At 37.3% G+C, this 15219-nt stretch overlaps 2 protein-coding genes across 3 annotated transcripts in view; one reads left to right on the plus strand and one right to left on the minus strand.

Moving 5' to 3' along the window:
• LOC129742336 (uncharacterized) overlaps positions 1-15219 on the minus strand; it is a 390821-nt gene that overhangs the window by 283404 nt on the left and 92198 nt on the right. The gene's annotated exons all lie outside the window — the stretch shown is intronic.
• On the plus strand, positions 5350-10653 carry LOC129742123 (uncharacterized). Its single transcript, XM_055733968.1, has one exon. The coding sequence runs from the start codon at positions 5350-5352 to the stop codon at positions 10651-10653; it is 5304 nt and encodes a 1767-aa protein (XP_055589943.1).

A 15219-nucleotide genomic window follows, 5' to 3' on the forward strand; every position in this document is an offset into this window, starting at 1 on the left:
TCAGTATTGATTCGGTCCCGAGCAGACTTTTATGGCAAAATTATAGCAAATTTTGCTATCACGCCCTGAGAGCCAAATGTGCTCTCATTTTGCTTGACATAAGGTGGTACACAGCAAAAATGAGAGCACAAATTTCCATACATGGTTAGCAAAGTGATGCCTAATTTTGCTAAAACTGAGACCCTAACTACACCTCATTTTCCGAGAGCTTGGAGAGCCTAATGATGCCAGTATAAGGCATCACTTAATTCTTGTTTATAGCATAAGTTGACATCAATAAGCTATCAACAATTTCGAAAAATGAAAGCAGCAGGAGGTTCAGTTAAGGCTTCAATAAAAGCAAAATTTGGCATTACTGTGCTATCCTTTTAATTAATATTTTGCTTTTAATTTACTGTGTTCATCTACCTTAAGTCAAACGGAATGTAAGCTAATTTGGCATTCAAGGCGTGATAGCAAAATTTGATGTTATGTTGCCTTTAGTTGCCTTAAATTATGTAACGAGTTAACACTTAATACTAATATTAAAATATGTGCTGTAGGTTGATAATACCTAGTTGTGTCGGCATATGGTATAGGATTTGGTTGTCGCTTATAAATACGCAGGAGTTTTCTGGTTCAATCAACCGAAAGATGCTCCGACACCACACCTCAAAAACGGCGAATTCGGTCCATTTTCGGATCCGATCCAGAAAATCGACGATTTCCACTAAAAAATGTGTTGTATGTATTTTCTCCATCATATGGTTTTGTCCGACACAGGCAACCTAAAAAAACTTCAATTTAGTATTTTTCAAAACATTGTTAAGTCACGCTTTGTTAAATATAAAATATTAAAATTTATAGAAACCTTGATTCAAAACTTAGAGACAGCTGAAATTACAAAAATATGCAATCCGAACGAATATCAATCTTATAACTATTTCACTTTTAAAAAAACTGTCTAAAATATCCAAAAGTTTAGTTTACCATACTGCCACTACTTGAAAAAAAAGTTGATAAAGATTTATGTATTCATTTTTTTTTTTGCATAGTACTTAACGATATAATTTAATAAAAATAGTTTGCTCTAGTCATTTCTTAAAAAAATCAACTTGTCATATAGCCGCATAAGTGTCCAATATGTCAAACATCATGACATTACTGCCTAAGATTTTGTCAAATTACAATATTTGCTACCATGGCTTTAAGGTAAATTTATGTATCATTTTGCCCTTATAACGGTGGTAAAATGCTAAAATTTGAGTTTCGTTTAGAAAGAATGTCCGTTTTTAAACTGTAGTTGATCATTAATTTATTAGACTGACTGACTTAAAAAATGTTCCAACGTTCGGAGTACATTTTATATTCTAATGAAACATGCGTAGAAGATGAATATATAGAAAACCGCCTTAAATTATGCAACAACAAAGAACATAACAATTTTCGTTACATGTCTGAACCATGAATATTAATCCACTTTTTTGCATAATTAAAGGCGATTTCCTATGTATATATATACTTATTCTACTTCTATGCATTTTTATTAGTATATAATATGTACTCCGAACGTTACTACATTTTTGTTCAGTCTAATGAATTAATAATTAACTACAGTTTGAAAACGGACATCACCACAGAAAGCAACAATTCGCATTACTATGCGAACAGCAAATGAAAATAAAAGCCAAATTTTGGCAACGTTCAATTTTTTTTTTTCAAGAAAATTTACAGCAAGCTGAAATTCTTCCCAAGGCAGCGTTCCATCATAATTCGGAAAAATAATATCACATTTGTATGAGACATCTTTTCATGTTTTAAAATAGCGCCTTTTTCATGAAATGGTCTAAAGCTAGTTCATGGAATTTGATTTTCCTAGGCATAATTATAAGAATACTTATGCTAAAAGAACGAATTGAGGTTAAAAATTTATCAAGTTGTTGTATGTGAATAAATCCTTTCTGTAAATAATAAAAGCTCTGATAACTGGTAATACAAAACAATAAATTGTGATTGAGAAATTAAAAAAAAAAAGTTTCTCAGAACAGTTCTAAAACCGCATGAGATTTGATTTTTGATCAAGATTTTTAAATTCCAGAAACCTTCCTTGTTTCCCTGCTTGTTCGTTGTGATTTCAAAAGGTAATCGATGAATAGTTTCGTGATTGTTTATCTATCAATGATTGTTGTTTTCACCTCAAAATTGACAAATGCCCTAAAGTAGATATATGTAATTGATTTTGACACTTTGATTGCAGTTGGTTCAAAACATAGCCTTACTGAGGGAGCTTCATACAAATGTTTTAGTTCTTGAGCAGGTGTAAAGTAATGTTTACTTTTTGTTATTTTTTTTTTAAACCTTTTTACAGATGCTTTCATATTTTTCTATTCTTGAATTCGTTTTAAGTTGAAGCTACCGAAGCGGTTGATTTTTACATACTTTTTCATATCACTTATTAGGTGGTATGTGCCTTGTATACCTTGTCTAAGCTCGAATTCAAGAATGGCAAAATTTGGAAGTATTTGTTTAACTAGGTATGAAAAAGTTTGAAGAAGCAAATACATTACACCTGCTCCAGAATTAGAATAACGTTGCTAATCTTAGTATTTGACTAACAAAACTGCTCAAAAATAACAACAGCAATTGCTTTCACCTATTGAGGCTGTCTCAACAGCAACAGACAACGAAAGTCGTGTCAACAACATAGCCTTAGTCGACTAGGCTTAAGTACACATCTAGCCCTATTCTTACTAAATAGAATTATAAGAGATATGCCTTCTTGAATTTGATACCTTCTAAACGCGAATTGCAAATGTTAGGTATGGTTCAACACAAGAAGTGCAAAATGGCTGGGTGTGAACCATGAATGCTAGTTCCTAAATGCTTATACAATTTATCCACAGTTGGGAAAAATGAGGATACTTGATTCCTCACCTATATCTAGAAACTGGAATGTCTTTTAAAGATCAAATGTTCAAGAAAATTTGCCAAACAGAACTAAACAAACAATTTCTAAATTAAATATTTCCACTAGAGGAAACCAAACTTACCAAATATTCAGTGAGCAAGAAAATCTCTTTATTGGTTTCCACCGGAATATTAACTTGATTCCGCTTCCAAAAAACAGTTCGTCCCGCAATGTTATGATCTATGAAATCACTTTTCCTGAACAGGAAGCTGGGATTTATCAACAGGAACATGAAGTACTTTGCCAAATCCTTTGCCCTCGGTTCTAATCGCAGAATTTCAATCCGACTTAGGAGCCCCATCGCTTTGAAGTGCGTTAAATCCATTCCGGGAGATCCAACAGCAATCAGGTCGAAGAAACTAAATAGTACATTAACGTTAAGATTTTTTGTTGAAGAATTATAAACTTACTGTTATTACCTACCTACAGAAATGAACAAAACTGCGAAACTGCCATAAAACTGTCAATTTTCTAATTCTGTTTATTACAGCCACAGCTGCTACCGGAAATTTGTTTACTTTTCACCTCTTTTCACAGTTTGTTTTGTCCACGGTTGGATCAGTGACATCGATTATATGTCTTGGAATAATTCCGTTTGCATCAGAAAAGTAAATTATTTTTTTCTTCTAAAAGAAAGCAAGATGAAGTGAAACTTTATGAAATTTGATACACAATTTAAAAACAGCTGTTGGAGTCAAAAAGCGATCACCTCACCCTGATTGATTATCCCCCAAATGGTTTTGGAAATTGTGCTGCGTAGATACAAACCTGTCGTGGTCAGCTAGCGATGGCAGTTACAAACAATCGTTTTAGTGGGAGCAATTTTTCTCCCTCCCAAATAGTGGATCAAATTTCGAGAGGATCATCATTATTACCGTCAGTAACGATCAATTGGAGCCATCAATGATGCCGCGGGCTCTCAAGGCTCTTGCTACGGGAGAATTTCTGGCAAAGGTTACATAAGAGGGAGCAGTGAGTGGTCAAATGGGGATTCTAGCGTAGGCTTAGTTGTAGAGTCAGTACTCGTTCGATCACCAATTAGCACGGTCATGTATATTCATGTTTAGTTTAAGTAAACTCCATGTAATATAAGTTCAAAGTCAATATACTTGTTTTAATTAAAGTTGTGTTTTTGGAACCAAACCATACGCGTTTATCTGTTCTGTGCATGCGAAAGAAGAAGGACCATTGAAGCCCACCGATTACTTGCCTAGACCATAGTTGGGATTGTGGAACGCGAAATAGTCTATCGAAGGAATTAAAAATCTTAGGCCACCTCCCAACATTGGTCCTTCGAACCGGATATGAGGAACCACGGGGCAGTAAATTGACGTGCCAATACCTTATACCAAGGGCCATTGTGGTTTTGTTGGAACTTGGCGCCATTACGTTTGGAGTTGGAGGGAAGGCTCGCCATTGCATGCCGGCGTCCTAATTAGCCATCTTGCACGAACCACATTTCCACATCATTGTTAGAAATTTACAAAATCGATTGGATGGACGAAGCTGATTATCGAAATACTGGATAGGCATCGTGTTACTTTTGTCAGGTAAAATATAAGACACAGATTACCAGTATATGTTCAGCCACAGTTCAGGACCCCGCTAACACATTATTCTTTTGCGTGCACGTGGTTCAAACTACTCGAGGAACGATTTTCCGGATAACCGCAGAAACCATTGTTTCTGGGTTCTGGGTTCGAACGAATACATCCTAATCACAATACGGAGGAACGTAGAGGACTAACTTGGCAGAACCAAATACTGACAGGCCGGCCGCCTGTTTTTCCAGGTAAATTTAAGCAACAGATTCACAGTATATGTTCAGCCAATAGTTAGCAACATCCTAACACCCCTTTGGATCTTCAACTCATCTCTCTTCGAGCTCGGTTAACGCATCGGACTACAAGGAAAATCACAAATCGGTTTTGGCAAAATTCCGACCACACAACACCGGTACCATACGAAAAAAGGATTATCTACCAATCACCAAGAAGTCGACCACATTAGAAGAGGAGGCAGCGCAGGAAAAGGTTTCTCAGGTAAATAACCTTAGAATAGTGTATGTTCTACCGTCGCTTGGGCACAGTTAATACACCCCTTTTAAATAAAAATTTGTATCCTCTTCGAATTACTACCTACGCATTCCCTGAGAATCAACCGTTCGCCAGAACGACTATCTCAATTTGCGACATTTCACCTCGGAGACGTTCTGTCTTTTGGGCGTTTGGACATTGAGTATCACCATAAGTGAAGCATTGCGGATAACAACAACCTGAAGTGCCCCTGATTTTTTTGTTGAGGTAAATTACTGCAGTATATGTTTGGCCGAAGCTGGACGTATTTAGTGGCTTACTACATCCCTACCCATCTCTACTACTGCATTACGGTTACGCAACGTCATGCCGGGCTCAAGAACTACGAAGAAGGAAGACCCATCACTGAGGCACCTGACGGTGAAATGTTCCAACATCCAGGCATCCCTACAGGACATTTTCCGATTTGTGGAGGATTTTACGGACGATACCATGACGGAGATGATCGAGGTGCGGCTTACAAGGTTGGACGAGCTGTGGGAAGGTTTCGAAAATGTGATGATAGATATTCAATCACACGAGGAACATGTTGAGGAAGATAATCCAAATATTGAGCGGAAAAGACGAGAGTTTAGTAATCTTTATTATCAAGCAAAGGCTTTCATGTTGAGCAAGGTTAAGGATCGTACCGTACCGAATAGTTCTGGACAGTTGCCTAGGGGATTAGATTCGACAATTCAAGAAACACATGACCATATTAGACTACCTCAAATCAAGTTACCTTCCTTCTCAGGTGATATTGATGAATGGCTCGGGTTTAGAGATCTGTTTATTTCCTTAATTCATGTTAAACCAGAACTTCCAGATATTGAAAAGTTCTATTATCTGAAAGGATGCTTGCAAGGAGAAGCCAGGGCCCTACTAGATCCTATTCAAGTATCACAAGCTAATTATCAGGTAGCATGGGACACACTCGTCAATCGGTACAGTAATAGTAAGCTATTAAAGAGAAGACAGATTAGCTCCCTGTTTGGCCTACCCACGATGCACAAGGAATCGGTGACGGAGCTCCAGTCCCTTTTAGATGGATTCGAGAGAATAGTTCACACTCTTGACCAGGTGGTTCATGTTAACGATTATAAAGATTTGTTGTTGGTTAATTTCCTCACTGCACGTCTGGATCATGTAACTCGTCGATCTTGGGAAGAGCATTCCTCAACAGAAGAACAGGATACCATAGAAGATTTAATCAGTTTTCTCCATCGACGTATTAGGATCCTGGAATCGCTTCCGCCGAAAGTGATAGAATCTAAAGGAGTTAATCAAAATTCTACAAATAGATCAAGGCCCACTTTACTTAGAACGAGTTACGCTACTGCACAGTCAATTGGAATTCAATGTGCGTTATGTAAGGAGGATCATCTTTTGCATCAATGCTCCGATTTTAGACATCTTCCAGTAAACGAACGAGATGCGTTTTTGAAAAGTCATTCGTTGTGCCGGAATTGCTTTAGAATTGGTCACCATGCTAAGGAATGCCAGTCAAGATTCTCGTGTAGAATCTGTAAAGGGCGACACCATACGCTCGTATGCTTCAAAACCAACCGGCAGGATGGAGTTCTGGAGGATTCCCAGGTTAGGATCAGCAACACGTCATCAGCTACGGAGGAGGCTGAAGAATCAAACCCGTCTTTTGAAGTGACTACCACGGCGACTACAAGCACTACCGTTTCTAATTGCAACGCTTATAACACTTCACGAATTTTATTAGCGACTGCAGTGGTGTTGATTGAGGATGACATAGGCTGTCAGGTTCCGGCTCGAGCGCTCCTGGATTCGGGTTCGGAAAGTAACTTCATTACAGAAACATTAAGTCAAAGGATTAACTTGTCACGCGAAAGGGTTCAAATTTCCGTGTCTGGAATTGGTCAAGCCTCTTTAAAGGTGAAGCAAAGAGTGCACGCTGTTATCAAGTCTAAAAACTCTAACTTCAACAAGCCAATGAGTTTTCTTGTGCTTCCAAGGGTAACAGCGAATCTACCAACTACTACAATCAACACAAGGGAATGGAAAATACCAGACGGATTTAAACTGGCAGATCCGTCATTTTTCGAATCCAAGTCGGTCGACATCGTTCTTGGAATCGAGGCATTTTTTGAATATTTTGAGACTGGCCGTAGAATTTCCTTAGGGGATGGCATGCCGGCACTTACAGAGTCTGTATTTGGATGGATCGTTAGTGGAGGGCTCGCGGATCCAAGTCAATCACTAAAACTTAATTGCCACGTTTCTATGGAAGCGAAATTGGAAGAAATTCTCACACGATTCTGGGCTGCAGAAGAAGTTGGAACCAGCCGGAAATACTCACCAGAGGAACAACGTTGTGAAGATATGTTCCGGGAATCCATAAAGCGTAATGGAGAGGGCCGTTATATAGTGTCACTTCCAAAAATTACCAACATTTGGGGCCAATTAGGAAGCTCGAAGGATATTGCCTTGAGACGTTTACATTCCACCGAGAGACGATTAGCAAGAAACGAAGAACTTCGAAAACAATATCTTTTGTTTATGGCCGAATACGAAATGTTAGGGCATATGCAAGAAATTATTCCCCAGGAGGTTAGTTCAGTTAAGCGATGTTATTTACCACACCACCCTGTTATTAAAGAGGACAGCACAACTACCCGATTAAGAGTTGTTTTTGATGCATCCTGCAAAACTTCTTCAGGATGTTCACTGAACGATCTTCTACTTACTGGCCCTGTCATTCAGGATGATTTAAGAGAAATTATACTCCGATGCCGAACGAAACAGATATTAGTAGTAGCAGACGTGGAGAAAATGTTTCGACAGGTGCTGGTCAACCCTAAGGATAGGCCGTTGCAAACCATTCTATGGCGCGCCTCTCCATTAAACGAAGTTAAAACGTATGAACTGAACACAATTACTTACGGGACGAAGGCCGCGCCCTTCCTGGCAACAAGGGTTCTGAAGCAATTGGCGTTAGATGAAAGGCATCGATTTCCGTTGGCAGCGAAAGCATATTTGGAGGATACTTACATGGATGACGTTATTACGGGGGCGGACGACGCTGAGACAGCACTCGAGCTGAGGATTCAGCTGGAAAAAGCTGCTACTTGCGGTGGATTCCGTCTCCGAAAATTCGCTTCGAACGCTAAACAAATTTTGGAGAGTGTGTCTAAGGAAAACCTGGCAATTTTGGATTCATCGATACATCTCGACGCAGATCCATCGGTGAAAACTCTTGGGTTATCTTGGCTACCCAACTCAGATGTTCTCATGTTTCGTTTCAATGTACCTGTGCTTCCTGAACACGAAACTTTAACCAAACGTCGTATTTTATCGGTTATTGCCACGCTTTTTGACCCATTGGGATTACTTGGTGCAGCAATAACCAAGGCAAAGATATTGATGCAGCAGCTCTGGACTCTTAAAGATGAATGCGGAAATAGGTTGGGCTGGGATCAACCTGTGCCTTCTACGGTGGGTGAGATTTGGAGGAACTACTACTATCAGCTACCTGTTTTCAATCAGATCCAGGTGAACCGTTGCGTTATTTTGCCTAATGCAATTACAGTGGAATTTCATTGCTTTTCGGACGCGTCAGAGCGAGCGTTCGGTGGTTGTATTTATGTTCGGAGTTTCGATGCCCAAGGCGCGGTTAAAATTCAGTTGTTGTCGTCTAAATCAAAGGTAGCACCATTAAAATGCCAGAGCATTCCGCGCTTAGAGCTATGTGGAGCGCTGCTAGTTGCTGAACTCGAGGAGAAGGTGAGAAAGGCGGTAAAAATCCAAACCATCGGCACTATTTTTTGGACAGACTCGACCTGCGTGTTGAGATGGATTCAAGCTCCACCACTGACGTGGACTACCTTTGTAGCCAACAGAGTATCAAAAATTCAAACTCTAACAAACGGATGTGAATGGCGACATGTATCAGGCTTAGACAATCCGGCAGATCTAATCTCAAGAGGAATATCACCTACAAACATAGAGGATAATCATTTCTGGTGGAACGGACCAGCATGGTTGAAGGAAAACAGGGAACAGTGGCCAACTTCATCAGATGATATTCCAGCAGACGTTGGAAATGACGAGCTACGACGCACAACAGTTGCTGCAACAGGATCGAGCTACGCTGACTTCAATGAATGGTTTTTTGGGAAATTCTCTAGTTATTTTGAAATGATTAGGAAAACGGCATATTTATTACGCTTTATGAAACTGATTCAAAAAAAATTAGAAGGTGAACCTAATGCATTTCTGTCCAGCGCTGAAATAAAAGAAGCTGAAAGAGTTTTGATTCATCGAGTTCAACAGGAAACGTTTGCGGCGGAAATTACAGCACTAAGGAAAAACGAAGATGTCTCCTCAAAATCTCCGTTGAAATGGTTTCGCCCGTTTTTAGACGAGGATGGATTGGTTCGTTTAGGTGGTCGTTTGAAAAATTCTTCCGAAATTGCCGGTTTCAAAAATCCAGTGATCCTACCTGCAAGACATATCATCACCCGATTAATTTTTGAGCATTATCATCTTCGCCTTATGCATGCCGGACCTCAGCTCCTTCTTGCATCGGTTCGCCAAAAATTCTGGCCACTAGGCGGCAGAAGCGTTGCCAAGCAAATAGTGCATAAATGCATCAAGTGTTTCCGGTCAAGGCCTACGCCCATTCAACAGCTGATGGGAGACTTACCAGCGGTCCGTGTAACGGAGTCCCGACCATTCGCAAATACAGGTGTGGACTATTTTGGGCCAATGTACACTAGACCAGCTCCCCGTCGCCCAGCGGTCAAGGCCTACGTAGCTATCTTTATATGCATGTGCACAAAGGCTGTCCACATGGAGCTCGTGACGGATCTGTCTACCGATTGTTTCATTAAGGCTTTGCAACGGTTCATTTCTAGGCGCGGATTTTGTTCACAAATCTTTTCAGATAATGGAACCAATTTTGTTGGCGCAAGAAACAAATTTGTAGAGTTGCAGCGTCTGTTAAAAAATAAAACGCATCATGAAAAGGTTTCCAAGGAATGCTCAAGGCTGATGATTCAGTGGCACTTTAGTCCTCCTGCCTCTCCGCATTTTGGGGGGCTTTGGGAGGCTGCGGTTCGGTCGGCAAAGAAACATTTGTTGATTGTGATTGGCGAAACCCCTCCTCCACCAGAAGATTTATCAACACTCGTAATTCAAGCTGAAGCTTGCCTAAACTCACGCCCGATTATGCCGTTGAAGGATGATCCGACTGATTTGGAACCGCTAACTCCGGCTCACTTTATCATTGGTACTAGTTTGCAGGATTTGCCCGAAGAAGATATGGAAGCATGCCCTGATAATCGTCTCAGCCATTTTCAGTTGATATGTAAAAAGAAACAGTTATTTTGGAAACGATGGCATCACGAATATCTTAGCCTGCTGCAAGGAAGAAACAAACGTTGGAAGTCTCCTGTAAAGGTCGAAGTTGGACGGTTAGTTGTTGTTTGTGATGAGCGTACTGCGCCCTGCAACTGGAGGATGGGCAGGATAGAAGAGGTGTACCCTGGGTCCGATGGCACTGTACGTGTGGTGAAATTAAAAACGGCATCTGGATCAATTACACGAGAGGCCGAGAAGGTTTGCGTTTTACCAATCTACAGTGATAGTGAATCCCAATAATTTCAACAATTCAAAAATATCAAATTGTACGTCGAAGAGGATATTTTGTTTCTTTTCAGAAATTTCTGGAAATTTCAGGGTGGGTGAGAATGTTGGAGTCAAAAAGCGATCACCTCACCCTGATTGATTATCCCCCAAATGGTTTTGGAAATTGTGCTGCGTAGATACAAACCTGTCGTGGTCAGCTAGCGATGGCAGTTACAAACAATCGTTTTAGTGGGAGCAATTTTTCTCCCTCCCAAATAGTGGATCAAATTTCGAGAGGATCATCATTATTACCGTCAGTAACGATCAATTGGAGCCATCAATGATGCCGCGGGCTCTCAAGGCTCTTGCTACGGGAGAATTTCTGGCAAAGGTTACATAAGAGGGAGCAGTGAGTGGTCAAATGGGGATTCTAGCGTAGGCTTAGTTGTAGAGTCAGTACTCGTTCGATCACCAATTAGCACGGTCATGTATATTCATGTTTAGTTTAAGTAAACTCCATGTAATATAAGTTCAAAGTCAATATACTTGTTTTAATTAAAGTTGTGTTTTTGGAACCAAACCATACGCGTTTATCTGTTCTGTGCATGCGAAAGAAGAAGGACCATTGAAGCCCACCGATTACTTGCCTAGACCATAGTTGGGATTGTGGAACGCGAAATAGTCTATCGAAGGAATTAAAAATCTTAGGCCACCTCCCAACAACAGCTCTGTTAAATTTTATGACTCGTTCTATTTTCATGGTTTCGTTTGAAAAATAATGATTAATACGTTTTGCTCGCATTGGCTCGATCCTTCAGCCGGGATGGATTTGATTTCTTTTTTTTCGTTTCAGAATATTTCAAATGTATGAAGTAAATCATACTTTTACATTTAATTCGAAGTTAAACTGTTATGACAGATCGTATAAAAATATTTATATAAATAACATTATTTATATACATAAAACGATGAAAAACGGTACTTTCAGCTTTAAAAAATTATTATTAAAATAAATCTTCTTTCAAATTTGTTAAATTTTATTATGATAGTTCATTTTTCTAATGAACTTATAATAAACAATGTTTTGGTATTTGACTTAACGTAAGTTTGTATTCAAGTCAAAATAACAAAATAAAAATAAAATTTATTTATTTTATTAAATTTTCCAGAGAAAAAGAGTTTGTTAGTTTTAAACTCCCAATCCTTCATATAAGTGTTAGTATTGGGGAGAGTGGGGTAACGTGGGCCATGGGGAAACATGGGCCACTCTAAATATCTCAGCTGTGTGTTAAAAATCTCAATCCAACTGCCGTCGTCGTCGCTTTGCGCAAGCTGGTTTTCCCCGCAAAATTGCATTCGTGTGAGAACTAAAGTACATGACAAAAATATACTCATACGCTTATGATCTGGGTTTTGTCATGTTCTTTCACGTGGAAAAGGAACTTTTGATAAAACATCTTTGTCCATCATGTTTTGTCCATCTTTTCTAATGCGATAGAGATGAACAAAAATGCTACATAAGGAATTTTGCCGAAACGTTCGCAAGCCAGGTTTTAGGAACTATTCGATCATAAACAACTCTCTTTTTTATTTCCTCATCTGGAATTGTTTTAAAATAACTAAATGAATTATGAAATTCCAGTTTACGGTCAACTCATATACTTTGCACGTTATCTTGTCAATTTGGATTTGGTGGCCCACGTTTCCCCACAGTTTTTCTAATCCAAAAAAATGACATTTTAAGACAGTCAGAACTCGGGAAATTAATGTATTTGAAAAAAAAAACAAAAAATTCCTAATAATACCTTAAATATGTAGAAAACCTTTCCATTTATTTTTTTTTTTTCAAATGTTTTATAATAAAGAAGTTATGAAGCAAAGCAAAAAAGTGGCCCATAGTACCCCACTCTCCCCTACTTAAAAAAAATCTCCCATAATTTGAAAGCTAAATTTCGTGCAATGTTTTCTGTTGCAGTTATTCGTACCTAAATAGTAGAGCCTCATTTTACTTGAAATTGATGATTGAAAATTAATTATTGGTGTGGTAGGGTAGTTTTAATGTAACAAGGGTAGATGAGTAAGTAGTTTTCAGTTTGTATTTTTGAAATTGAGGACTTTAAAGTAATATTTATTCCTTAATATTCAAATAAGTTATGCCTAATAATTTTTTCTGGAATTTGAAAATTAAACATTTAAACTTGAAAAATTTCTGATTTTTTTTTGTATTTTTATGAATTCGGCTGCATTTGTTGGGTGCTTTTACTTACATACAAAAATTAACACCTTTATGGAATTGATTAAGTCATTTTAGAATATCCAAAACCACTAAAGCCTTAATCCTTATTTGTAGTTACATAAATTGTTCATGAAAATTTATGATATTTTCCTAATGCCTTATTTTACTATATCGTAAAATTCGAAGCATAAGGTGTTATCACTGTTAATATTTTGCTATTGATGCCAAATTCTGATATAACAATTTCATTTAGAGAGTCCATTTCCCGATACATACATTGTACAATGTTTGAATAAATAATTTTTCTACACCTTGATCATGTTTTTAAATTACCTTATAGATTATGTATAATTTTGATTCCAGATTCGGGTTTTTTCTTTGCTAAATAAATGAAGGATACTTCAATAACACCTTATTTTGCCAATGGGTAATTGACAGCATATAATGCTATAACTTTGGTCTCCGGTTAGTTTTTTATGTTAATATTGTATACCTCAATGATTGCTAATTTTGCTATCAGTACAAATTCTACACCAAACTTTGCTTGAACTTTGCTGTTGAAGCCTAAATTTGGTCTTAGTTTGCTGTCAGAAAAATATTTTCGAGGCCTTTATGCCTGTTTTTGCTCTCCAGAAAAATTCGACACCAAAAAATGCTATCAGTTTGCTGTTGACACCATATGAAGGTCTCAGTTTACTATCGATTTGGGCATCATAGTCTGCTCGGGGTCAGTTATAAAAAATAAAAAACAAGCACCATAGCGTTGTCATGTCAATCTACATTGATTTAATTTTTTTCGAAGGCAATTCTGAGAAAATTTTCGATTCAATGAACCTTCTAGGATGTGAAAGATTTTGTAGCAATCTGTTAAGAATTCAACAACATGGCTAATTTCTTGAGCTATTTAAATTTTTTAAGTTTAAAGGTTAAAATAAACAAAAATTTAAAAAAAAAATAGTAAAAAAAAGTAAAATGTGATACTTATAAATGGTTTTTAGTGAAATTTTTATTATCAAACAATTTAAATTGTTGAAAACAGACCTCTTGCCAGGTTTTTTGAGAATTGGACTACTGTGTAGCGGGCTTAATGCGCTTACATCCGTTTGATGAAACGGCTGGCAAAACAGCATATCTAATAAAAACATTTTGAGAGTAATAGAATTTTAAACGAAAAAATAATTTAAAGAATTCACAAACTCAAAAATTAAGAAAATTCTAGGAATCTTTTGATATTTTTTATGTTATATTTTGAACTTTATAAATTCTGCGTAAAGGAGCCCAAAAAAAGTTGTGGGTTGTTTATGATTTTTGTTTAGATTAAAATCAAATAGGTTTTTAAAGGTTTATTTTTTAAAGGTTTTTTCATTGATTAGAAAGTGTTTGTAAAATGCCACTATTCTAAAAAAACAAGTGAAAAAAGATTAATTTTAAGGTTTTTTATAATTAAAACTTCGAATCTGAGCTCTTATCATCAAATCAAAAGAGAATTGAAGACCTCAAAGCAGAATTGATAGTGAATAAATTGAGAATGAACTGATTCTATAAATAAAAAAAAGGATTTCATGAAATTACAGCTCTGTCGTAGGCTAGTTATCAGCATCGAGCATTTTTGATTAAATTATTTAAAAAATAAATCAGAGAAACTGAAATTTTGCCTCAAACCCAAATAGGCGCATTAAACTAACGCGTTTTTAAACTCGGCAATTTAGACAACCTTTAAAATAAGATCATTTTATTAAAACTTGATGGAAATTTCAACATAAAATTACAACAATCTATAGAACACAGATGTCTGTCTGTTCATGTGTTTATAGTTTTAGAAGTTATTCACTCCGTCCCTCACTTTGAGATTTTATTTTATTGGTTCATACCCTAAAAATGTCTTTCTCCATCATGATGAATTAAATTTTTTTTAAATTACCTCAAAAAACATCTATTTTTTTTCAATTAGTGCTAATCAATTTCCATCCATCAATACAAGATTTAGATATGTATAAATGCTTCTGGAATCTTTATGAAATTTCTTAATCACTATCTTTGATTGAATTGAAGGCAGAAAATGTGCTCAGGTAAAGCCAGAAAGCAATTTCGTTCGATTGCATTACAAATGTAACGCAAGTTTTACTTTCATCTGACAAAAATTATGCACATTAAAATAAATGAACAACATTTCCGACGAACATATTCCAAACGCCCTCAAATACAAAGTACCTATCTGTGTATCATATATGTTGAGTATGTTTTCACGCTATTATGTAATGTAATCATACCTTTTCATACACTAATCATCTTACACTAATAGCTCCGAGTCCGATGGGCGTTGGATCTATTACAGTAATTCAGCATCGCCGCTAGGTGTGAGC

The sequence above is a fragment of the Uranotaenia lowii genome, chromosome 2 (genome assembly GCF_029784155.1).
Source record: "Uranotaenia lowii strain MFRU-FL chromosome 2, ASM2978415v1, whole genome shotgun sequence".
Lineage (NCBI taxonomy): Eukaryota > Metazoa > Arthropoda > Insecta > Diptera > Culicidae > Uranotaenia > Uranotaenia lowii.

What these genes read in the sequence shown, in the direction of transcription:
- LOC129742123 (XM_055733968.1), top strand. Translation starts at nt 5,350, where the DNA reads ATGCCGGGCTCAAGAACTACGAAGAAGGAAGACCCATCACTGAGGCAC.